General features: G+C 47.7%; 1 protein-coding gene across 2 annotated transcripts in view; it reads right to left on the bottom strand.

The window, feature by feature from the left end:
* The window catches only part of TMOD1 (tropomodulin 1), an 83,812-nt gene that overhangs the window by 39,256 nt on the left and 19,485 nt on the right, over window positions 1-25,071 (bottom strand). The window contains exons 2-3 of one of the 2 annotated variants that reach the window (XM_082694956.1): window positions 23,927-24,092; window positions 5,128-5,284 (exon numbers count right to left, since the gene is read on the bottom strand). In XM_082694956.1, the coding sequence (XP_082551082.1) occupies window positions 5,128-5,284; window positions 23,927-24,046 (277 nt within the window). In that variant the 5' untranslated portion in view covers window positions 24,047-24,092. The remainder of the gene's footprint in view (window positions 1-5,127; window positions 5,285-23,926; window positions 24,093-25,071) is intronic. The other variant, XM_082694957.1, reaches the window with a different exon arrangement.

The raw sequence follows: 25,071 nt of genomic DNA, 5'->3' as shown, positions 1-25,071 counted from the left end.
AAGGACTTGTGCAAGGAATGCTAGAAAACGTTGTCACAAGGTATTACGGAAAACCTAAATAAATAGAAAAATATCCCAAGTTTGTCGATTGGGAGACAATATTCAGATGGCAATATTGCCCAAAGCAATCTCCAGATTCAAGGCAACTTTTACCAAAATTCCAATGTCCACCCCACTTCTTCTTATTTTTTTGTAAAAATAGAAAAGCTATTTCTCAAATTAATAAGGAATCACAAGGGGTCCCCCAAAAGGCAAAATAATCTTAAAGGGAACAAACCTGGAGGGCTCGGACTCGCTGACATCAAAACTTACTGCAAATTTAAACAGTGTGGTACTGACAAGGATAGACATATTGACAATGGGATAGGATAGAGAGTCCAGAAATAAACCCACACATCCATGGAAAATTGATTTTTGACCAGGGTACCAAGACCATTCAAGGAGGGAAAGAATAGTTTCTTCAAGAAGCAGTACCGGGGGTGCCTGGGTGGCTCAGTCAGCTGAGTATCTGATTCTTGGTTTTGGCTCAGGTCATGATCTCAGCGTCATGAGATCAAGTCCCTTGTCAGGCTCCACACTCAGTGTGGAGTCTGCATAAGATTCTTGCTGCCTCTCCCTCTGCTGCTCCCACTGCACTCTCTCATTCACTCTCTCTCTAAAATAAACAAACAAACAAATAAAATGTATGTTTTTTTTTTTTTAAAGAAGTGCTGGGCCTGGACATCCATACACAAAGGATGAAGCTGCACCCCTATCTCACACCATATACAAAAAAATGAACTGAAAATGGATCGACTTGAATATAATAGTTAAAACTATAAAACCCTTAGAAGAAGAAAAACGTATAATCTACACATAAAATCTTCATGATTTTAGATTTTGCAACATATTCTTAGATATGACAACAAAAATTTAAAAATTGGTCAACTGGATTTTATCCAAATTTAACATTATTGTCCCTCAAAGGACATTATTGAGAAAGTAAAAAGACAACATACTGAAATCACATATCTGATACAGTCTAGAATCCAGAATATGTATAAAATTTTTTTTTACAACTTAACAATGAAAAGAAATACAACCCAATTTAAAAATGGACAAAGAACTTAAAAGATATTTCTTCAAAAGCAGCCACTCTGGAAAAACAGGATGGAGGTTTCTCAAAAAGTTGGAAATAGAGCTTCCCTATGATCCAGCAATTGCCCTACTGGGTATTTACCCTAAAGATACAAATGTAGTGATCTGAAGGGGCACGTGTACCCCAGTGTTCATAGTAGCAATGTCCACAATAGCCAAACCATGGAAAGAGTCTAGATGTCTATCAACAGAGGAACGGATAAAGAAGATGTCATACACACACACACACACACACACACACACACACACACACACACACACACAATGGAATACTATGCAGCCATCAAAAAACACCAAAATCTTTCCTTTGCAGTGATGTGGATGGAACTAGAGGGCATTATCCTAAGTGAAGTAAGTCAATCAGAGAAAGACAATTATCATAAGATCTCACTGATATGAGGAATTTGAGAAATAAGGCAAAAGATCATGGGGGAAGGAGAGAAAATTGAAACAAGAGGAAACAGAGGGGGAGACAAACCATAAGAGACTCTTAATCTCAGGAAACAAACTGAAGGTTGCTGGAAAGAAGAGGGGTTGGAGGGATGGGGTGGCTGTGTTATGGACATTGGGGAGGGTATGTGCTATGGTGAATGCTGTGAATTGTGTAAGACAGATCAATCACAGACCTGTACCCCTGAAACAAATAATATATTATGTGTTAATAAAAAAAGATACTTTTCCTCAAAGAGGATATACTTATGACCAATAAGCACCTGCACAGATGCTCCGCATTAGGGAAACGCAAATCAAAATCACGGTGAGATGCCACTTCACACCTACAAGGATGGCTAGAGTAAAAACCAAAATGGAGAATAACAAATGTTGACAAAGATGTGGAGAAACTGGAAACTTTTTGATTGCTGGTGACTGTGTAAAGTGGCGCAAACACGGAATTAGCACATGATCCAGGAATCCCACTCCTGGGATTATAAGCCCCAAAGACTTGAAAACAGGTACTCAAAAAACTACGTGTACAGGAATGTTCATAGTAACACTAATCTCAGTAGCCAAAAGGTGGAAACAACTAGAATGTTTATCAGTAAGTAGATGAATGGATAAACAAATTGTGTCATATTGTTCAGTCACAGAAGGGAACAAGTGAGTGCCAAAAACAACATGCTAAGTGAAAGAACCCAGGCACGTAAAGTCACATAGTTTATGATTTAATTCATAGGAATTATCCAGAAGAGGTAAAGCCACAGAAACAGATGAGTGGTTGCCAGGGGCTGGGGACAGCAGGGGCTGGGGAGTAACAGCTTATGGGGCACGGGTTTTTATCTTGGAGTGACGAAAATGTTTTGGATCTATATGGAAGTGGGGGTTGCACAGTACTGCGGATGCACTGAATGCCACTGAATTGCTCACTTTACAATGGTTAATTTTATGTTACGTGAATTTTATTGTTTTACTTCAATTAAAAAAAAAAGTTCACTTTGGTTATTGATTGAGAATTGCCAGAAGTGGGGCGATAGTGGGAGCCTAGACCTGGTGAAACTGGAAAAGGACAAAACATGCAAAGGGAACAAATGGTTAAAAAGAAAATCTGCTGTAAAAATGAATGATGCAATGAGTAGGTTGGCCCTTCAATAAATGTGTCAGACCTGTGGTTCCTTACACCCCTGTGGCAGGTGCCTCCAGCAGGGGCAGTGGCTCTAAGACACAAGAGGGGGTCTGGACTTCCTCCTTTCCTTCATCTTACTATTTGGAATGTGGACATGATGGCTGGAGTTTCAGCAGCCAATATGGACCATGATAACAAGGACATATTGTTGAAAAACAATATGCAGGGATGGCAGAATGAAAAACTGGAGAAGGTCTTGATTGCTAATCTCAAGGAAGATGCCCAACCAGCCTAGAATGCCTACCCCTGTAGCTAAGCAAAAGAAAGTTAAAGCTTTTCCTTGATTAAATCTCTCTTATTTTACTTTTCTCCTCCACGTGTGTAGTCAAATCTAATCTGCAAGAAGAATTCAGTATGATTCTGCCTTAAAAATATCCTGCATGAAGCTTTATTCTGATCTCCCAGTTGAGCGAGAGTGAATGAAAGTCCAGATTCCTTAGGACTTCGTGCCAGTTTATGGCTCCATTGCATTCTTCTTGGTCTTGCAGAGACGGGGGTGCTGTTTCCCCTCAACCTTGGCTAGTTCTAGGTCCGGCACTGGGTAAAGAGATGCTCAGTGAGGGCTGGACACCATGGCCTTGAGTCTGCCCCATCAAGCCAGCAGGTGTCCTTCCTCAACACTCTGCTGAGACCCTCACTTATTCAAACTGTAAAGACTCCAACGGTCATCACATAAATACTTTCTGATGAGGATGCTCGTGGTAGTGGTGATGATGGTGAGTCTCTGAGACGGGTCACTATGTGCAAACAAAGAAGTTCTAGCTGCCCTCCTTGGGTCAGCATGGTTTTTCATGAAGGCCGGCCGGCTCCAGGAGTCTGGAGAGCTGTTCCCGGCTCCACGCCAGGCCAGCATTCCACGGGAGGGGCAGCAGGATGGGTCTGTGTACCGCCCAGATTCCATTTCCCACCCCCACCCGCCATGTCCAGCTCCTTCCCTTGCAGGGTGGCGGGTCCATGGGGCCATGCGATGACTCACCCGTAGTCCACCCAGGTGTGCTCCTGACTCTCGGTGTCCCCATTTTTCAAAGGTGCAAGTGGGACAACAGGAGGCCCCATAAGGCTGCACGAAATCCAGAGATTCTATCCTTGTCTGCTGCGTGGGACTCGCCCCTCGTGGCACAAGTGTCTCGCCCAAAAACCTCTCATGCCCACTCTCTCAGCCGGGCACACCCGGCCCTTATGGTCAAGGCCTCCTCCTCCCGCACCCTCCCCAGCATGCCTCAGGCCACACCATCCTCCAGACATTCTGTAACCCAAATGCCCCTTGGGCTTGCCTGTACTTCTCAAGTTTCTGTAAAATCTGAACTAAGCTCCGAGTCCAGGGTTTGTGACGGCTCGACCTCCTCCCCATGAGGCACCCCCCTGCTTGCTTTTTTATTTGGATGGGAAAGGCTCCCCTAAAAGAGAAGACAGCACAGTTGAGAGCAAACGGATAATAATAGGTAGGACTTAAAAGCATGTGCTATGGGCCAGATGCCTGGCTAAGTGCTTTACAGGTATCTTAACTCCACCTTCATAACAACCTCACAAGGCTGGTAATAGTACCTTCTTCATCCCCATTTTGCAAAGGAGGAAATGGAGGCACAGCAGACTGAAAAATGTGCTCAGGCTCATGCAGCTAGTAATCCAGGCTGTGTTTCTAACCATTAAGCCTCTTACACAGGGGAGGAAGAGCCAGCCATGAAGACAGCATGGAGTCAGACAGCCGGAGCAGCGGTGCAGGAAGAGGGAATAAGTGCAAAGGTCCTGAGATAGAAAAGAGCTTGGGATGTGTGAGGAAAGGAAGGAGGGTGTGGGGCAGCAATGGGGTGAGCCAAGGTAAACATAATCCAAGAGGACAGCAGAAGGGTTTGGAGTATAAGGGGCAGTCCTGGAAGGGTTGGACAGTCAGGGAATGCTCTCTGTTTCCCAGTCTTCTAGATCACTTCTGCTGGGGCAGAGAATCTTAGAAGGACAAATAGAGAAGCACTGGGGAATGGGCATGGACAGTGAGGGCAGAGGGAGGTGACCTTGTTCCCAGTTGGCACAGCACAGGCCTTGCACAGGCCTTATGTCCTGATGTCATGACTAATAGTTTTCACTTTCATTTTCAAAGGTGTCTACATTTGTGTGAAAAACAATCAGGACACCCTGGCTAAAGGGGATTTAGGGGAAAGTTTTGCTGGTCTGGGTATGTAACACGCTTTCCTTAGTTTACCCAAAACTTCATGAAATCTACATTATGTGTTGATGCCCTTGGTGTTGGGTTTGTGAATTGGGCCGGGCAGGCATGAGGGCAAGGAGGCCCGGTCACACATGGCTCAGCATGGGGCCTGCATACAGGTGGCACTTGACAGTGATGCAATTATAAGAGCAACAGTATTCAGTACCTCTCTTTTCCCCGGTGTAGGGGACCAGATCTTCTCGGTCTTTAAACTCCTTTGCTTGCTTTTCCAAGTGATCCAAGAGCTCCTCCCTTTTAAAGGGGCCCGTGGGCGCCTTGGTGGTCTGATCCTTCTGCCTCAGGCCTGCAGGCAGCAGTGCATTCTATAGTGGAGGTTGTGGGGCCGGGTGACAGAGAGAGAGAGAGAGAGAGAGTGAGATAAAGAGAAAGAGAGTGGTCAGCAGCTGAAGATTTGCATTTCTCCCCAAATTCTTCTTGGACCCATGCAACCTCAGAGCCCATCAAATCAATCCAGGTCACTCATTTCCATGTGAGGGATCTGACACCCAGGAAGGGCAGGGATTTGTCCAAGGTCACCCACCAGATGAGGGCCATAGCTAGGCTAGGATCCAGGTCGTCATTGTCTAGAGTCTCTAAGCCTTCGATGATTCTGAAGGCAAGGGGGTGAGGAGGAAGCCGACACAGGGCTTGGCGTAAAGGGGCCCTCTAAGAATGTGAATGTAATTATGTTGGCATTTGGATGCAGGATAATTACAGCTACTGTACCTATAGTGGCTGAGGTGAGAAGCAGCCCGAGGGCCTTGAGTTAGGTCCCTGAATGCAGAGTGGGGCAAGAAGCAAGAGACTCAATAACCAAGCGGAGAAAGGCTCAGCAGAGCTGTGGTGGGATGAGGTGTGCTTTCGGGCTGCAGCCCTGGCCAGCCCTCCCGGCTTCTTTCCACCCTGCTGACAGGCCATGCGCAGGCCACTCTGTCTGTTAAATATTTTGAACGTCGCCCTTGGAGATGGGTGTCTCAAGAAAGATAGCATCAGCCAATCCCCGTGTTCCTTCTTCAAACATGGTTAGTCTTCTAGGTGTGGGCTTGCCTCCGAAGCAGACTAGAGTCAGGGTAGATCTGAGTCACGTAGGCTTCCCTCACCTCAGCCCTCCCTGTGCCTTAGAGATTCAAAGAAGTCTGTGGTTGCAAGGATGCTTAGAGATTTTCTAGTGCACACAGCTGCCCTCCAAGAGGAAACTGAGGCCCAGAGCAAGGAAAGATTTGCCCAAGGAGTTTTGGGGATAGATCTAGAACAAAAACCAGGGTCCTTCTTCAGATGCAGAGGAGGAGGGCAGTCTTCACTTCTAGTCATTGCTCTTTCTCCACCCCACTTTCACTCAGGGAGAGCGGAGGATACCGGGAAGGCAGAGGGGAACAGAATCTCACCCCACTTCTTGCCACAGCCCCCAAGCCAGCTAAGCTAGAGAGCCTTCCCACCTCCAATCTCTGTACCATCAAAATGCATAGCTTTGGCTACTCCCACACAGTCTGGATCCTTTGGAAAGCCCCCTCTGGGAGGGGATGGGGATGACATCAGGTATATGAAGACAGCTGTGAGCCTGGGCACTGAGAGCGAAAGCTCAGGAAGACAAGACCACTGCTTTACTTTAGTATGATTTTTCACAAGAAGGTTTACCACCATTTACCATAGCGGGACTGCTCCCCTCGGAGCCCTGAGTGCAAATGGACCTGGACCATGAGTCGGCAAAGACATTTGGGGGTTGGAACATGTTACCAAAGGATGGCCAGTAGGTAGAAAATCAAGCCATGACTGATTTGGGGGTGAGCATCAAGAAGATAAATGATGCCACAGACACCCCAGTTTCCCTGAAGCAGCCGTGCTCAGGTACTGTCCACCATGACACACTGGATGATGTGTGTCATGGACGGATGAGGCCCACGGGGAGGCAACTTCTGTGGGCATGGCCCGGGCAAGTGGGGTCTGCTGTGGCCAGCGGCATGTCCACGCCTTCTCTCCCATGGTGGGGGTACTCGTGGGGACTCAAGTGAGAGAGAGAACCACCTAACTGTCCCATAAACCTCTGTCTGTGATTACCCACAGGGAGCAAACCAGATTCTCTGTGACATGTCTGCAGCTCACAGTTGACCACCCCGACAGGCCTGACGTGGGCTGACTCCAGTTGTACAAGCATGGGCAGGTCGCCTCGTCTCACGGGGCCTCAGTTTCTAAGGCCATAAAATGTGAATAATCAGCTCTCTCAGGCTTGTTGAGCTAATGCAGGAAGAGTGCTTAGCCCACCGCCCAGCGCTCACAGATTGCTACTTCTGGTCAGATGGAATTCATTTTAACAGGAGATGGTTACCCAAACATGTATGTTGAAATGGAGATGTATTATCCAAATAGATCTCAAAATTCAAAAAATGAAGACATGCAAATATAAAGCACGGAAAGCAAGCGTTTTCCCAACGATCCCCACAGTGGAAGACCTGATAGGTTGTCGTCACTGTAAAGGGTTTTGACAGCTGCTGTAAGGTGCTGGGGCTCGTGCTGGCCCTTACAAGCTCAGAGATGGGAGAAACCCACAAGGCTAGAACTGAAGGGGAAAGGGCTTGCAAACTCACGTCTCTTTTAGAATATATCTGATAGCGGCCACTGCTTTCGTTAAAGTAGGGATTCTTAACCTTGGCACAATTAACATTTGGGGCTGGATGATTCCTTGTGGTGGGGGCTGTTCTAGGCATTGTCAACTATAGGCCAGCATCTGTGTCCTTGACCTAATGGATGCTGGTCGGACCTCATCTCCAAGTTGTGACAATCAAAAGTATCTCCAAACACTGCTAGATTCCCCCTGGGGGTGGGGGCCAAAATCACGGCTGAGAACTACTACTAAATTGAAGCCCATATCATCACAATAGGGGAATGAAGATCTTTCTAATGTATTTTTAAAATATTACTTATACATCAGGTTAAAGTATGGTTTCATTGATTTAAATCTTCACTGAAAGCAGTTGATTTTTTTTAAGAAACAAAAATATCAAAGGCCATTTCTAACTTTGTTTATTGGATTTTTAAAGTAAATATTGAGACTATAACCTCTTTAGGGTTAAAGTTTTTTTTCCCACTAAGTGATATACTTAATAAAACATAACATTATATTCAATTAAAAATATGCAGACTGTTGCATATTTCTTAAACTCCTGGTTATTTATCATTTTAACTTGTTTTCAAAAATGGCACATGATCTCACATGATACATAAAAATTAACTTTGAGCGCATCAAAGATCTAAATATAAGAGCTAAGACTACAAAACTTTTAGAAGAAAATAGGCATAAATCTCTGTGACCCTAGATTGGGCAATGGTTTCTTGGATATGGTACTAAAACAATAAGCAACAAAAGAAAAAATGGATAAAATGACTTCATCGAAAATAAAAATGTTTATGCTTCAAAGGAGCCTAGCAAGAATGTGAAACCCACAATTTGAGAGAAAATTTTTGCAGATCATCTATCTGATAAGGGTATAGTATTCAGAATATATAAAGATCACTTATAACTCAAAATATAAGATAAGTAACCCAATTTAAAGATGGGCAAATGGGGGAGCCTGGGTGGCTCAGTGGGTTAAAGCCTCTGCCTTTGGCTCAGGTCATGATCCCAGGGTCCTGGAATCGAGCCCCGCATCGGGCTCTCTGCTCAGCAGGGAGCCTGCTTCCTCCTCTCTCTTTGCCTCCTCTTTCTCTGCCTCCACTCTCTCTGCCTGCCTCTTGGCCTACTTGTAATCTCTGCCTGTCAAATAAATAAATAAAATCTTAAAAAAAAAAAAAAAGATGGGCAAATGATCTGAATAGACGTTTCTCCAAGGAGGACATAAAAATGGCCAATGCACATATGAAAAGATGCTCAACGTCATTAGCCATCAAGGAAATGCAAGTCAAACCTAGAATGAGACACTACTTCACACCTGCCAGGGTGGTTAGAGTAAAAAAGACAGATAATCACAAGTGTTGGTGGGAATAGTAGCCCAGTAGCATTTTCAGAGTAGCCAAAAACTTGAAACAACTCAAATGTCCATCAAATGATGGGTGCATAAACAGAATGTGGTACAGCCATACAACAGAGCGCTAGTTGGGGATAAAAAGAAATGTAGCAGTGATACATATGACAACATAGGCAAAACCTTGAACACATCGTGTTAAGTGCAAGAAGCCAGGCTAAGGACTACAATATCGGAATCCATTTATATGAAGCTTCAGATCTGTAGAGACAGAAAGTAGATGATTGGCTGCCTCAAGCTGGGGAGGCTGGAGAGAAATAGGGGTTTCTTTATTAGGCGATGAAAATGTTCTAATGTTGATTGTGTGAGGTTGTACAACTCTGTGACTATACTAAAAAAACAAAAAACAAAAAATAAGACCCACTGCATTGTACGCTTTAAGTGGGTGAATTTCACAGTATGTGAATTACATCTCAAATAAAGCTGTTATTTAAAATGGCATATGTTGGGGAGCCTGGCTGGCTCAGTCAGTTAAGTAGCCAACCCTCGATCTCAGCTCAGATTTTGATCTCAGAGTCGTGAGTTCAATCCCCACATGGGGCTCTATGCTGAGTGTGGAGGCTACTTTAAAAAAAAAAAAAAAGGCATATGTTATCTAGGGGAAAATAATAAAAGTGGCTGATGCAGGAGCTAAACCACCAGGGACTGCCAGGGACAGGAAACTCTTTGTGAGCCTGTGGCTGGTAGCGATGGTGAGATTGGCCAGAGCTGGCCAAATTTAAAATGGTGTCCTGTTTGATGAAGTGGTGAGCCTCACTGTGTAAATTAGTTATGGAGAAGTTCAGTGGGTGAGAAAATACTGCCTTGGATCTCTCAAAAGTCTTAGAACCTAAAACCAAGTCTCAGATACAGGCTACCCTATTGATGAGGAAAAGAGCTCCCACAACCATTTCGTTGGTGGTTCTGACCAGGAGAACACCAGGTGAACGTGTACGAGTGGACAAGTCTCTTTCATTCTGTGTTCCTTGGTCATTCAACACACACCCCATGTGTCCAGGCAGTGTGCTAACAGGCAGGGCCAGGACCCCGCAAAGAGATCTCTAATTTGGAGCAACTGGGGAGAGGGAAGGTCAATGGAGGAAGTGGAGTAGAATGAGAGCAGAGTGTCCCTTACTGCCTGCATGGAGAACTCTGCCTTGTTTTCACTTTTTGAGTTAATTAAGATCCTAAACGGGGGTCAGCTCCACTGACCCGCAAACAACAGTCCATGGCTAGCCATTCCGTTGCAGGTGAAGGTTGTCTACTTCCACGGTGCCCGTGGTCATCGGAACCTCTAACCTTGAAGAAAACTGTCTTGTTCTCCTGATCTTCAAGTGTGTTCAGGGGAATCTGCTGGGCACGTCCTTCTCTGTAGTTAGTTCTGAGGGAAGCATCGGTCTGGCTCCCCCAGGCCACACATCAGTGGTACATTGAGGGGGACAGTTTCTGACAGGCATATGCCACACATGCGTCTTCCCCCCAAAGACAGGTTGGTGAGGGGTGAGGTTTGCTTCGGGAGGACGAGCTCAGTCCCTAGGACCCAGAGCTTGTATTCACACCCCTCCTTACACTTGGAAAGGTACTCCTGTGACGAGGACGGCTCTTCGATCTGAGGATACAATGTTATGTAGGAGATGTTTGGGAGTGGTGGGGACTGGGGCACACTGGGTTATCCAGTGCCTCGCTATCCAGTTCCAGAATTATCTCCATGTGAGGATATGGGTGGTGCTATTAGATCTGCTCATCTTTATGTGAAAGCACTTGATTTTTAAATGCTGATACAAAGTGCAAATATTTTAAAAGCAATGTTCAGGTCACAGAAAACACATCTGCAGGTCAGATGGGATTTGTGGGCTGCCGCTTTGCCACATCTGATCTAAGATTCCTATCAGACTAGAACTCAGTGTAGACAAAGTCAACGTATTCACTCATGTATTCGACAGATAATCACTCGAGTGTCTTGCCCATGTCAGGCTCTGGACCAGAGGAAGAAAGAGGTCTATCCATGAGTTTTCAATGTAGTGGTTTTAAAAATTATAAAAACCCATGAAATTTTTAATAGGTCTTTAGAAATAATCATAGAGGAAAAAATTAGGTGAGCTCTTCCTGTGGTCCCCCACTCATGGGTTTTTAAATGGTGACTTTCTTTTAAATGCTGGAAAATTAAAACTTGGATGTGCATCTTGGCAGGTTATCATCTTAGTCTGACTTGCACACCCACGCTCTGGAGTCCAGCTGTCCAAAGGACAATGTAAAGTTTGACGGATCCTTAACAGGGCTGTAAGGAGCACTAATATCCTGCCAACAGGGGCCAGTAAGGCCAAATATCAAGTATTTGCACAATTATCATTGCTATAGATAGTTAGGGTTACGTCAGAAGCCATCCCAGCTAGGACCACTGTGGACTTGTTCAGACATGCACACACGCACAACACTCGGGCAACACACACACACACACACACACACACACACACACACACAGTATTAAAGGGGCTGCAAACCTCTAAGAGAGCCTGCAGACCAATTCTTTCATTTCCAGTTGAGGAAACTGAGGCACAGAAAGAGCCAGAAAGTCTGAGTTTACATACAGACGACACTCTATATAATTTGCATGCCTAAGGATCAGTGTGACCCTTTCCAGGCCGGTGTTTGATCATACATAAAATGTACCCTCCTCTGCTTCTTCATAGTGGCCAAATTAATAAACAGCTATATCACTTTTCTCAAATAAAGCATGTCTAAGGTCAAGGTCCGAGCTCCAAGATCCTGGATTCCTGTGCTGTGACTGAAGCCCACACAACTTCCCAGCAGAGAACGGGCCACAGAGGACAGTGTCTCTACGGCAGCCGAGGATCTGGGGGGGAAGGGCCTGGCTTGACGTCATCCGCTGGACCGAGAGCCGGGGACTCTTGACTTCCAAGCCACAGAAAATGTTCCATCCCACCTGACAGCCTTCCTCTAGGAACAGACCCTGGAAACCAGATGTGGTGCCATATGAGAACCAGGCCTCCTCTCCAAGTGTTAGAAAGCCAGAGCTCACCTCCTTATCAAACCAGTCTCGGTTTACAGATGGAGAAACGGAGGCCCCGAAGCATGGAGCTCCTGTCCTGGGGTAAGAGTGAAACTCAGGAGGCTAAACTGCCCAAAATGCCCACTGACTTCCTTCCCCCTCCCATTTTAAATGACCTAAACCTATCCTAGATGCCCCACCCCTGCCCATCACATCGGGAAGGACAAACATTTTATAGGCCAGTCAGTCACACCATTACCTTTTACAAGGTAGTGGGGAAAAACAAAAACAAAAACAAAAACAAAATATATATATATATAAAATTTTTTAATTTTTTTAACTGGACTTGAAGATTTTTTTCAGTTAAAATGAGGCCCTGTAGACCCTCTGGGTCTGGATGATACGGAGCACCAGCAGCTTCTAGATTCCACTAGAAATCTCTCGGTGGGGCTTCAACAGAGCAAGCTAGCTTGCATGTTTGCTTTCCCTTTCTTTCTTTCTTCTTTCCTTCCTTTCTTTCTTATTTTATTTATTTATCAGAGAGAGAGAGCAAGACCACAGACGGAGACTGAGAAGCAGGCTCCCCGCTTAGCAGAGAGCCGGATGTGGGGCTCGATCCCAGGACCCTGAGATCATGACCCGAGCCAAAGGCAGATGCCATGCCTAACCAACCCAGGCATCCCATCAACAGAGCTTTCTTGTCACACGTGGGGGACTTACCCTGAGAGTGTAGCAGGAGCAAAGGGGGCCACACCACTCATGCCCCAGGCACAGAGGGGACAAGTGGGGCCCAACCTCTAAGTGCCCCTCCCTCTTCAATCAAAGTGCCACTCCAACACACTCGGGGCATCTCCCCCTTTCCTCTTTCTTTCTGGAAAGATCCAAGCCTTCGGCTCAACTGCCCTGACCTTGCTGTAGGACCAGCAAAACCCAATAGTCGCTATCTTCCCCAGCCAACTCTTCTAGGGCATTAGAACTGACATCCAAAGGTAACTCTGTGGTCCAAGTCCAGTAGCTATGGTTGTAACAGCACACTTGGTCATAACCGCACACTTTATCTCATTCTGGTGTTCACAACACAAGCTGGGCCAAACTGTCCTTCCCCATGTTCTGATCCTCTTTTTCTGCCTCACATACAAGAAGAAAGTTTCACTGCTGTGCTGGGCCCTGGGCATCTTGAGAAAATGAATCTGGGATCCTGCTCCACGGGGTTCACAGCTGCAGGGGAGACGCACGTCCAAGGATGAGTGATTGCCCGTGGCTTCCTGGAGGAGGGGGTTCCCAAGCTTGGTGGGCCCCAGTGTTCCAGACAGGAAAAAGCCAGGGCAGGAGGACCAAGGGGAGGGTGTCACAGGGGATAGAAAGCACATCAAAGACAGAGGTGTGGCAGAACGAGGGGCACAGCCTGTCTGGGGGAGTGTGAAGCTGCAGGGTCCTGAAATGTCCCACCCCGTGCATACTAGCCTTGTTCCAGCTGCCATGGCTCCAGCTGGGAGCATGAAAGCAGCCTCCAGGCTGGCCTCCTGGCTTGCACCTCTCCCTCTTTACTCCTTTCCCTTCCTGTCAGCCAGCCGGACCTCACCAAGTTCAGCGTCCGACCAGGTCGCACCCCAGTCCACTCACAGATGTCCAGGGCCTCTACTAACCTACAGAGTCATAGCCAAATTGATCAGCCTGGTACAGAGAACTTTTCAGTTTGACCCCAACCTGCTCCATCCTCCCAATCTTCCCATCGTCCAGGATCCCAGGTCCCAGCCTCTCTGGGCTGCTCCACATTCCACAGCCGCACCCTGCTCTCCTGTTGCCATTCCTATGCACAGGCCGTGCCCTCTGCCTGGCATTCCCTCCTGTCTCCTCCCCTGCATTTGTCTTTTAAAGTCCTTCCCCTGGGCACCCTGTTTGGCTTTTGTAGGGCTCCCCACATTGATCTGGAAATTCTCTATCCAAACTCCTCTAGGCATCCTGCCCGTGCTTATATAATGTTACCTTTTCTGTCTTGGAGCACGCTATGTCTCTCTCCCCAGGGAGACCCAGTGGGATGTATCTTCGTCTTCTCCGCCTCCCCAGCCCCAAGCACTGGGCACTAAGAACATGTATTCAGAATAGTCCCCACCCACACGGCCCTGCTGCTCCCGCTGGGGAAGGCTGGTATTACGTGGACACCCTCCAGGTCAGCATCACACCTGTGGTCAAGGCCCCCTGACTGCTTCCCAGGCAGAGTTGGGGGAGGGGACATATGAAAGGTGCCAGGGTCGGGGTGTCCAGGATGGGGCCAGTTCACAGATAGGAGTTTTGGGATATGCAGACTGGCCTCATGGGATGTTTTCTTTAAGGGCCTGAATGTGGTTCATTTCCTCCCAGCTCTGCCTTGGACCTTTTGGCAGAGTGGGACCTCAGGCCATCAAGCTGGCAAACTCACAGTGACAGCCTCTAGACAGTCCCCGATATCATACCTCCCCTTCATTGGCACTAAGAGCACTCTACTCTTAGAGCTGAGCCCAAGGCCTCTGAGACTAAAGACTACTTTTCCCAGGCTCCCTTGCAGGTCGGGTGAGTGACGTCACGAAGCCATGGGCAATAAGAAGGGTCCAGTGGAGAGTTCTAGTAACCTTCCTTAAAGGTTGGTTACATATGGTTTTTTCCTTTCCTTTTTCTCCCCTTTTCCTCTTGTCTGATGTCTCGTGTGCAGCTATGACGGCCACCACCCTGGACCACAAGGGTGAGGATGGTACCCCAGGGCTAGCCGGAGATGAGCTGGATGGAATCTGGGAGCCTGGGAAGCATGGGGAGCTGTGCTCCATACCAGCCCTAAAAGGCCCACTTCTAGGCTCAAACTTGAGGGATGAATAAACCACTGCTCATGTCACATTATTTTCAGTCTCTTACACTTGTCACCAACAGCATCCTGACTGACAACCTAGGTTCTCATCCCAGGGCTGTGAAGCCACAGACCATGCACTTGGTGTTCTCTGACTTCGGATTCTCCTCTCAAATGAAGTTCAAAAGCCTTTTTAGCATCAAGCCTCAGAATAAAGGTGTGAACTCCATACAGATGCAGCTTACTGCCTGTTAGTTTCATCATCATAAGGAGTAATTATTCATTTCCATTCAACTGAACAGACACTGAATGGTGGGGGCACTCAGAATATCGACATCTGATTGGGGAAGTTGTGTACTGCATAACTTCAATTACATTATATTACATTACATTTATGTGGACAATGTTTCCTGCAATGCACAACTTATACAACTGTCCCTGGCTGCGCTGTATTTGGTGGTACAGTGTGACTCCAAATTTAAGAGGCCTAGATTCTCGTCGGCAAAGTGTATATTCAGGTTCAAGAAACATTTATTAAGCTGCTACTGTGCGTCAGGCATTGGGCTAGGTGCTTTTCATACATCTGACCATCCTTCTATTTGTGTGTGTGTGTGTGTATAAACAAACATGAAAGCCTGTTATTCAGAACAGAGCTAAGTTGCAAACTAGGAGACCTACAGTCCAAATTGAATGCCCAAACTTGGGTTGGTTTGGCTGTGCATTTAAATGTGGCATCAACATTTTAAAAGAGGGAACTTGCATATAAAGCTTCACATGTCCAGGGGCTCCTGGCTGGTTCAGTCAGTTAAGCATCTGACTCTGGATTTTGGCTCAGCTCATGATCTCAGGGTCGTGAGATTGAGCCCTGCTGGAAGCCTGTGTAATGTTCTCTCCCTCCCTCTCCCCAACCCCTGCTGCTAAAAAAATTCAGATTCCAGTATCTCTCAAAAAATTAAATGATCTGGCAATAAAGGCCCCATAGGGCCTTCCATCCACCTTGGCAACAATGGGTGTGCCTAAACAGCAAGTACCCCTCAGTCAAATACAAACTCTCCTGTTGGCCTCAGTCCCCGCCACTCCCTACTGTCGCCAACACAGAGGTCTAGAATCAGGTACCATTCATCATTGACTATGTTGTTGTTAGTGTTCTTCCTGGGAGGTTAAGTTGCCAGCAAAAACTTTCTTATGTCCACATCTCTTTTAAGAGTGGAAAAGTGAAAGATGAACCAGGATGGCCACGTTTCTCGAGAAACTGGCGCACCTTCCTTCCTTCGCTTATATTACCTTCCTAATGTGGGTGCTCGGATTGCTGCCCCTCAAGTGGAAAGTGTCCAGGAGACGGGGAGAGATGAGGAAGAGGCTAGGGGTGGGAAGAAGGGTTTAAACTTTATCTACAGGAGTGCCTGAGTGGCCCAGTCCATTGGGTGTCCAACTCTTGGTTTTGGCATGGGTCATGATATCAGGATTTTGAGATTGCGGCCCACGTGGGCTCCAGGCTCTGCATGGATTCTGCTTGAAATTCTCTCTCATCCTCTGTCCTTCACCCCGCCCCCCCCGCCAGCCGCTGTCTCTCTCAAATAAATAAAGTCTTAAAAAAACCCCTTATTTACAGTGATTTTTTTCTTTTTAAGGGTGATCTGAATAATAAAAAGTAAAATTTTTACTTTTGTTACATCTAGATGAAGGGAACATAGTATTGTCTGTACTCCATGTGTTTTGAATGTTTCCCATTGAAAACATCAAAATCAAAATGGAAATTGCTCAGTGTCCTCAGCGTGGGGCAGGTGCAGTGCTGTGAGTTAGAGGGGGACAGGACAAGGTTGGGCCTTGAAAAATGGGAGACTTTTTGAACTATAGGGTGAATGGCTCCAAGACCAAGAAGATCCCCCAGCAAAGAGACAGGGAGGAGAGGGGCGGAGGAGAAAGTAGGGCTCCTGGGGAGGCTGGAGAGCTTGCAGGGAGGTGGTCATGGGCCAGAAGACAGAGGTTAGGGTGGGGACACACTAACACCTGGCCTCACTCACCCTCACCCTGCCAGGTCCATCCTTGGCTCTGTACATGGCCGGCAGTGTTTCTAAGGATGTGTGCCTATTTTTAGAGCAGAGATTTATTTCTTTCCATTTCAACTGTTTACTTCTGTCCTGGGCTTACAATTCTGCTGGTTTGTGTTGCAAGGGAGGACCACAGCTCTCTGGACCAAACTTGGCTGCTTCCTGCCTGGCCAAGAGCGTCTTCTGGCTCACAGGGTACCATCTGGGGAGCAGGGAGGATTTTAGGATTTTGTGGGGTCTGATGCGAAGCAAAGTCGTGTGACAGAAGTCCTGCGTTCTCTTCCTGGGTCTGGGACGGACCTGCTGTGTGACCTTGAATAAGAACATTGCCCTCTCTGGGCTCCGGGGGGAGGGGATTGCTGTTGTTTTGATTTTTCTTCATTACAATGTCAATACTACATCTGATGTCATAGGGTTGGTATGAGGATTCAGTGATGTGCATAAAAGCATTGAGTGAGCGATGTGTGTCCAGGAGGGACCCCATAAATGAAAGTTTCTTTAGCTGCATTGTGTACATATATGCAGGGGGTGGGTGAGGGAGGGTTAGAAGGTTTTTAGGTGTCCTTTCAGTGCTGGGAGTCTACAGTTCCAGGTTTTCTCCTCTATTGTTTCTTCCTGTTGTTCATGGCCCCTTGTTCTCAGAACTCCTGATGCATTATGGATGAGGAAAAACAGGTCTGCCTAAGCCTCACCTCTCACCTACCAGCTGCACGATTCTGATTGTCCATTTCTTGTTTTTTGTTTTGTTTTTTTTTTAAGGATGTCTGGACCACAACCTTTAACGACCTATCTCATAGGATCCTTGTAGTGATCCTTATAGAGGTGATGCCCATACAACACTTAGCACAGTACTGGCCTGTAAGAAGCCCCCCACAGAAAAAAGAGCTATAATAATTATTTGGGGCCCTGCAGGGAGACTGCTCCTTCCCACTGTTGTTTCTGAGGCTATAACGGGCCATAGCCTCCCAATCGCTGACTTCAAAACCAACCCACATAACCCGATTTCTTTATAAGGTCGGGATTATCTCTACCATCTTCCCTCCTGCTAATATTTTAATCCTTTTACTGAGACACTTTAGAAAAATTCTTCCTTTTCCCCAAAGCTTCGTTATCAAGCAGTATTTACAAGGAAATTCTTGGTTTCTTCCTTTCTTTCTTTCTTTCTGCCTTCCTTCCTTCCTTCCTTCCTTTCTTTTTTAGAAGATTAGCATGGATGGTGAAACTCACCTAACAACTTCAAAGGAAATTGTATCACGAAAGAACAACTTGCTGGTCATTCCCAGGCCCCAGCCCACAGGTGCTCCCAGGAGGTGGTGATTAACAGCACAGGCTTGAGGGGCGGGACTGGAGGCTGGAATCCCAGCACTGACTGTTACAGCCTGGGTAGGTTACGTCCTCTCTCCAAGCCTCAGATTCCCCATCTTTAAAATGGGTCCCATGACCAAACCTGTCGGAAGATTAAATGAGATCATCCACACAAACTATGCCCATGGCACCACCAGTAAACATTAACTACCTACTGATCCCCTAAGAACTAGCACACGGTACCCGGCACAAGTCACAGTATGACCGGTGGGTCTTCGATGTTTCTCTATGTTGTCCCCCCGCCCCCCGCACTGCCTGGTGCAAAGGCGAACTGAACCAAGGAGTTGGCTCGGTGTCACGGCGGCATCCACTTAACTCCAGAGAGACGAGAAAGGGCAGATCCTCTTGGGGAATCAGTCAACAGTGGATACTTTTAGCACAGGGAGCATTCCTCTCCCGCGGGAGTCCAAGGGCAACAATCTCATGATAAGCTCGAGTTTTTCCAGGCCACAGAGTGAGAGATAGAAAGTTTCAGGGACTTGTTTTTCCCCCTTGCTTTCTTTCTTTCTCTCTCTCTCTCTCTCTCTCTCTCTTTTTTTTAAGTGCACAAGCTTGGAATCCTCTGCTGCAAACAAAGCCGCTTTCCAACTCTGGAGTACTCTACTCTGTCACGTGACCCCGGGGCTTAACAGTTGCATCACTGAAACCCTAACCCCCTGAAGTGTCAGCTGAATTCAGGTAATCAGACTGCCGGGTGCTGCTCGTCAAACCGTAGCTGGTTAAAGCTGGAGGGGGTGTCAGAGGCATCCAGACTGACTGCTCCCCTTTTTCAGAGAGGGAAACCCAGCTCCAAAGAGGGAAGACACATGCCTGAGTTGGGAGAGGAGCCAGGACCGAACACGGACTTGTGCCTTTCAGGATGCTTCCAGGAGGAAAGGAGGGTGATTTTGTATCCAGCACTCGCCCCTGCAAAAGCAGAGCACATCTGTGGCTCAAACTCTCTTTCTGAGACCCCCGTGGGGCTTCAGATTGGCTCTCAGAACCATATCATGGCTCCTCACTGCCTAGGGTGGGGCCCTGGACAATTTACTTCACTTCTCAGTTTTTTCAACTGCAAAATGGGGCTGATAACAGCGCCTGCATCACAGGATTATGGTGATGGTGGAATGTGTGAAGATTTTCAAGGTGCTTAGAACAGTGCCTGGGCATAAGAAGTGCCCTGTATGCCCCTGTTAAACAGAAAAGAAAGTAGAAGCTGTATAGAGTGTCCCAGACACGGCAAAGGACCAGGGGCCTGATCTTGTTCTGCTGGGACCTGTGACCTAGAGCAATCTCCTTCTCCTCTCTTGGTCAGTTCCTGCTCTGAAAGTTGGGGGCATGGGCTCTCCTGATCCCCGTGCTCCTCCCGGATGGCTGGCACCAGACCTCTCCTGGTCTGCATACCTTTGGCCTCTCCCTGTGCTGGCCTCAGAACACGGGCCAAGGGCAGGTGAAACAGAGCTGGAATGTTTGTGCTCTCGGAAAGTAGGGAGCCCACTAGATCTTTTTGAAACTCACACACTGACTTGCAAATCAGGTAACGGAGACATCTCCATGAAAGGACCAATTGTGTGGCAGGAACAAAAAAAAAACTCCACTGGTCTCTGTTATCTCCTATCTTCTCTCTGACTTCTCTTTCCTTGTTCTTGGACTTAGAGAGAAAGGGGTCTTTGAAAATGTCCATTCTGAAACCACAATGGTATGAGAATCACGGGTCTCGATTGCTCAGCCCTTCTCCAAATCTGAAAGCACATTTATTTTCCTCCTTTTGGAGTGGAAGCTGAGAGAGCCCTTGGAGCCTGTCTGGAATCCGAGCCTCCACACCCTGGTCCTATGACGGGGGCAAGTTAGCTTTCTGGGCCCTAGGTTCTCTGTCCCTCCAGGGCACCCACCCTCCTGCTGATCTTCTGGGAGGAGGGTAGGGGTGCTGGCTGTGTGAGGGGGGATTTGCTACCGAGGCCAGAGACCTTGATTTACTGGGGGAGCCCTTTGCCAGGTTAGAGCTGAAACAGAGCTCCCAGCTGGGGGTCCGAGAGGCCTTAGGTAAGGGCTATACTCCCGTCCTGAGAAGGCTCTTCTACCTCCCCCTGTCCCCTTCAGGTCTGATGCTTGGCTTGGACCTTTGGCACCATCCCTGTGACTTGCAGACACAGCCTCATCTCACTCCAACCCCACCTGGAGCAAGAAGACCAGAGACAGAAGGCTTTGCTCTTCATTGCGCTGGGGACAGCAAGTCTGCAATATGGTGGAAAGCTTGTGGGGAGGGGTGGGGCCCTTCCTTAGCTTCAGAAAGGAGCTCTCCCACCAACCAGCCAGGCCTTCCACCTCCCACCTATCTCACTGGCACCTCCTTTGGTCCATCTGTCCTCAAAGCTCCTGAAACCAGCAAGTCCACCAAGTCACTGCCCCTCAAAGATTCCTCGGGCCTACGGAGAAAAATCTAAACTCTCCAGTTCCACCCCATCCCCCCACCCCCACCACCTACCAACCCAAACCTCCTTCCAAGGTCATCTAACCCCCACAGAAACCGCACTGAGATTCTAATTACCACTGTCCCCAGTTGCCTTTTGTATGTGAGCTTTGCACGTGGCCTCCATTGGGCCTAGAATTCTTTGTTTTTATTCTTGACTCAGAAAAATCCCAGGGCCCAGGGCCCCAATCGTCTGCTCTGTGAAGCCTCCCACCAGGAAAAATCAGTCGTCTCCCTGAGCTCCCCGTCTGTGCCCACGGAGGACGCTGGTTATCACGCTTGCGCTCCTCCAGCCTGAGTGGACTGACAAGGGATGGCAGGGTCCCCACCAGGCTCCCCTGTGGTGGCCCGCACAGGGCCTGGTACCTGGCAGGTCTCTATGCCATGTTTACTGAGCTGGCAAAAGTCGCTGCATCCCCTTTGGCTCTCACTTTTTAAAGCTGCTCGTTTGCGTAATTCTACGAGACAGTGGTCTGGGATTGAATTAGAACAGAATTATCTCACAGCAATAAAGCTGGAAGCCTGGTTATTCCTTGCCTATAGCGCTTGTTTTTCCCGAAGCCCAGGCTTCAGGGCAGCAGGAGTGCAGGGGAGGGAGGAGGAGATCCAGGGTTTGCGCACCAACACTGCTTTCCAAAGCCCTGGAGTGGCGTCATCAGAGGGTCCATCTCCTTGAGGCTGGGTAGGCGGATGTCATAATAGCAAGAGGCCTTTGTCATTCTACAGGGCCTAGGACCCAGGACCCTTAGACTGGGTATCTGGGTTTTCTAGAAAGAAGACCTTTATTTGAACCTGGAGATAAGGTCAGGTTAAAAGCACATGGCAGCTGAGCCCTGAAGGGACTATTCAACTCCATCATCTCATGGATGGGGGACACTGAGGCCTAGGGAAGGACAGCGACTGGCCCAAGGTCACATGAAGAGTAAGAGACAGGCCCAGGGTTGGCGCTGGGACAGCTAACCTCTAGTCCTGCATTTCTCCCTCTGCTCTGGCTGTGATCACTTGCAGGTTAGTGCAATGGTGGAGTGGTGTTCTTTTCTTCACGGATCACTGTTAAATCACAACTGAGCGATGACAGGTTTTCAAAGAAAGGTGTGAAATGCTCCATTTTTAACTAAAAATATACAAAATGGAAAATTCAGTTCCTTCAGTAATATTCATTATGTACTTTCTCCGGACTGAGCATGGACCTGGGGAGCTGAGTATAGATAGAGGAGGAAGGCCCCTGTCTAACAGGCCACCTGGGAATCCCTGTCTCTGCCCTGCTCATGGCTCCTTTGTGGTTGGTCAAACCACACACCGGACTGAGGAGCCTCCTGCCCCTTGAACCTGTGATCCTGATGGCAGAGGCCAATTCTGAGCATTAAACACGCTTCTTAGATGTGCCAACCGTGAAATGCAATGATAAAATTGTGTCCCATAAGGGAAAGAGACACTTGCAGTACTTCATTCTCCAGTTAATTCCTTCTACAACTCGGGGTCCCTGCGACCCTGCAGCAGCTAGCTGGAGAGAATGGTGGAAGTGGCTTTTGCAGACGTGCTGCAGTTCCAGGAAGGGAACAGCACCTTACGAGGCTGGTTCTCTAGAAGACTCTACTTGCTCTGAATCTGTGTCCAGCACCTGGTGCTATTTCTTCACTAGTGAGAATTCATGGATCCAGGAATCATGGGTAGAAATGGAAGATGGCCTCCTCACTGTGACCCCTAGTGACATGTTTGCTTCCTATCCCTGTGACCTTATGTTCTTCTGGCCTGGAGGTCTTAGTCCCAAAGGGAGGAATGCTTCCACTGGGAGACACAACATTAATTCCATTGGACTGGACATTGAGACTGCCACCCAGCCCTCGGGGCTCCTTATGTCTCTGAGTCAATAGGCACAGAAGGAGCTTCTCTCCTGATTAGGGTGCCTGATATGGAGTTGGGCCACTGCCCCATGACGGAAGTACGGAAGTGTCTGCCTGCATCCAGAGACTGCTGACGGGGCCTCTTACGAGCGCCATGTCCTGTGACTAGAGTCAGTGGAAAACGACAACAGCCCAATCCAAGTAGGTTACCATGGGCCCAGACCCTTCAGGAATGAAGGTTTGAGTCATCCAACCAAGCAAAGGATCATGACCAATGAGGGGCTTGCTGAAGGCAAAGGGAATACAGAACGGGGCGTGGGAGAAGGTAGTTACAGCGGCAACAACTATGTGACCAGTTAGAGAAACAAGGACTATAATTGTCATGAGGGTTTCCTCCTCATTTTGTTTTGAATGTGTGTGTTTGAGTGAAGCAAGTATCTTTGCTTTTTCCCCCTCTCTTACTCTCTTATCATGTAGCATAAGAGGTACTGATTTTATACCGTAGTACTTAGGCATTGTTAATTTCATACCATAGCCCTTAAGTATTATGGGATATCAGGGACAGGACCACTTAAGGACTTCACGTCCTCTTCTGGACTCTCCCTTCCTCTTACAACCTCGTTATTGTCTTTATAATGGGAGAAGTAAGGTTTTGGATGCGTATGGCTGCAAAGTGGGCAAAGAATAGACTTGTGATGGTTAATTCTATGTGTCAACTGGACAGGGCAATGGGGTACCCAGATATTTGGTTAAACATTTTTCTGGGCATGCATGTAAGGATGTTTCTGGATGAGATTAACATCTGAACCTGAATAAAGCAGACTGCCTTCCCTAATGGGGGGAGGTACCCAATCAGAAGTTCTGAATAGAACAAAAATCTGGACCCTCCTGACCCTCAAAACTGCCTTGAGTGGGGTAACTGGTTTCCCTCCTCCCTGCAGACTCCAACTCAAACATCGGCTTTGCCTGGGATTTGCGCCTGCTGGTCTTCAGACTGAAACCACACCATCAGCTCTGCTGGTTCTCCAGGCCTTTGGACCCAGGCTGGACCCACATGGCCAGCCCTCTTGGATTTCCAGCTTGCTGACTGCATGTCTTGGGACCTGTCAGCCTCCATAATCATGTGAGCCAATTCCTTACAATACATCTCTTCCCTTTGTGAATATACATATTCTACTGATTCTGTTGTTCTAGACAACCCTGACAAACACAACACACACACACACAGCCCTGCAAGAGGCAGTGTTATTCCAGGGTCATTGCTACAGAAGGAAACACACAGCCCTGCAAAGGGCAGTGTTATTCCAGGGTCATTGCCACAGAAGGAAACAGGAAAAAGTAGCTATGGGAAGTCTGCCCCTGTCCCTTCCCCAGGTGGTAATGATTGTGTCCCTGCATCTGTCATGACATGGTCCCCTTTCGTGCCTACTCACATCAGGGTCCAGCTCATCCAGTTCATTTTCCAGGGTCCTGAGCTCTTCCTCCGTGAGGGCTCCGAGGATTTCATCTTCATCCAGGTCCCGGTATTTCTCTAGCTCTCGTCTGTACGACATGGTAAGAGAATCTGTGCTTGTCTTCCGGCTTTCTGTGATCTATGACCTACCGGAAAGAGAAAAATCTTAGAAAGACCTTTCTTGGATTTTCTCTCTCAGAACAAATCAATGCTTGGTGGGCACGTGGTGGCCCGGCACACTCTGTGAATGGTCAGGAACACTCTAAGTCAGATTAATTCTCCATGCAAGATGAGAGTCCTGATGGCATGTGACCCACTAAATTGTAATTGACGATATTGGCATGGCCATTAATTCCAAGAAAACGGGGAACTGTAAATGGTTTGTGAGTGCCTGAAAACTATTTATTCTTTAAGTAGTTCTGGCGTTTTTCTGTTCAAACGCCCTCCACCCTTCACCCCCTGCCCTGAGGGAAAACATGAATGGTGGAAGGTCTGCCAAAGCTGATTTTATAAGTGGAGGGGTGCCAGTTGAACACTTGCTTCCTGCAGGTCCTTCCCCTACAACATCTCGATCAAGCCTCGCAGAAAGCAGCCAGCGATAATTGCCAACGTTTACCACCACATCCAAGCCCTGGGTTAGGCATATCACAAGGATTTTCTAATTTAACCTCTGAGGGAGGTATTTGTTGTCACCCTCATTTTATGGACATGGAGCTTAGGGAGGTTGAGTGACTCATGGGAATCATGCTTCCAGGAAGTTCTAGAACCACCATATGTATCCTGATCTGCCCTAAGCCCTCTGTCCTCCCTGTTGGCTCAACGTGTCTGGTCATGGGACAAGCCCAGCTCACACATCACCTCCTCCGTGAAGCCTCTGTGTCCAGTCACTAAGCAAAGCTCACTCCGGCCCTCGCGCTGGGTCCACACTCTCCACTCAGCTCACATCCATGGCCTGTGGCGTTCCCCACTGCCAGGGTGCCAGTTTGCCGCATCCCCCTTCCCTCAGGGCCCAACCCTGGGGCCACACATGCAACAGGGTGCCTTTTACTGAAATGAACCTAATTGCAGTTCTATCTGCATCAGGCAACTCTGGGAATATACATATTCTGGCTTCCAGAAGTCCTG

This window comes from Mustela nivalis, assembly GCF_964662115.1.
Source record: "Mustela nivalis genome assembly, chromosome: 13".
In the NCBI taxonomy this organism is placed as follows: domain Eukaryota; kingdom Metazoa; phylum Chordata; class Mammalia; order Carnivora; family Mustelidae; genus Mustela; species Mustela nivalis.
This window is presented reverse-complemented; position numbering and strand designations above follow the sequence as displayed.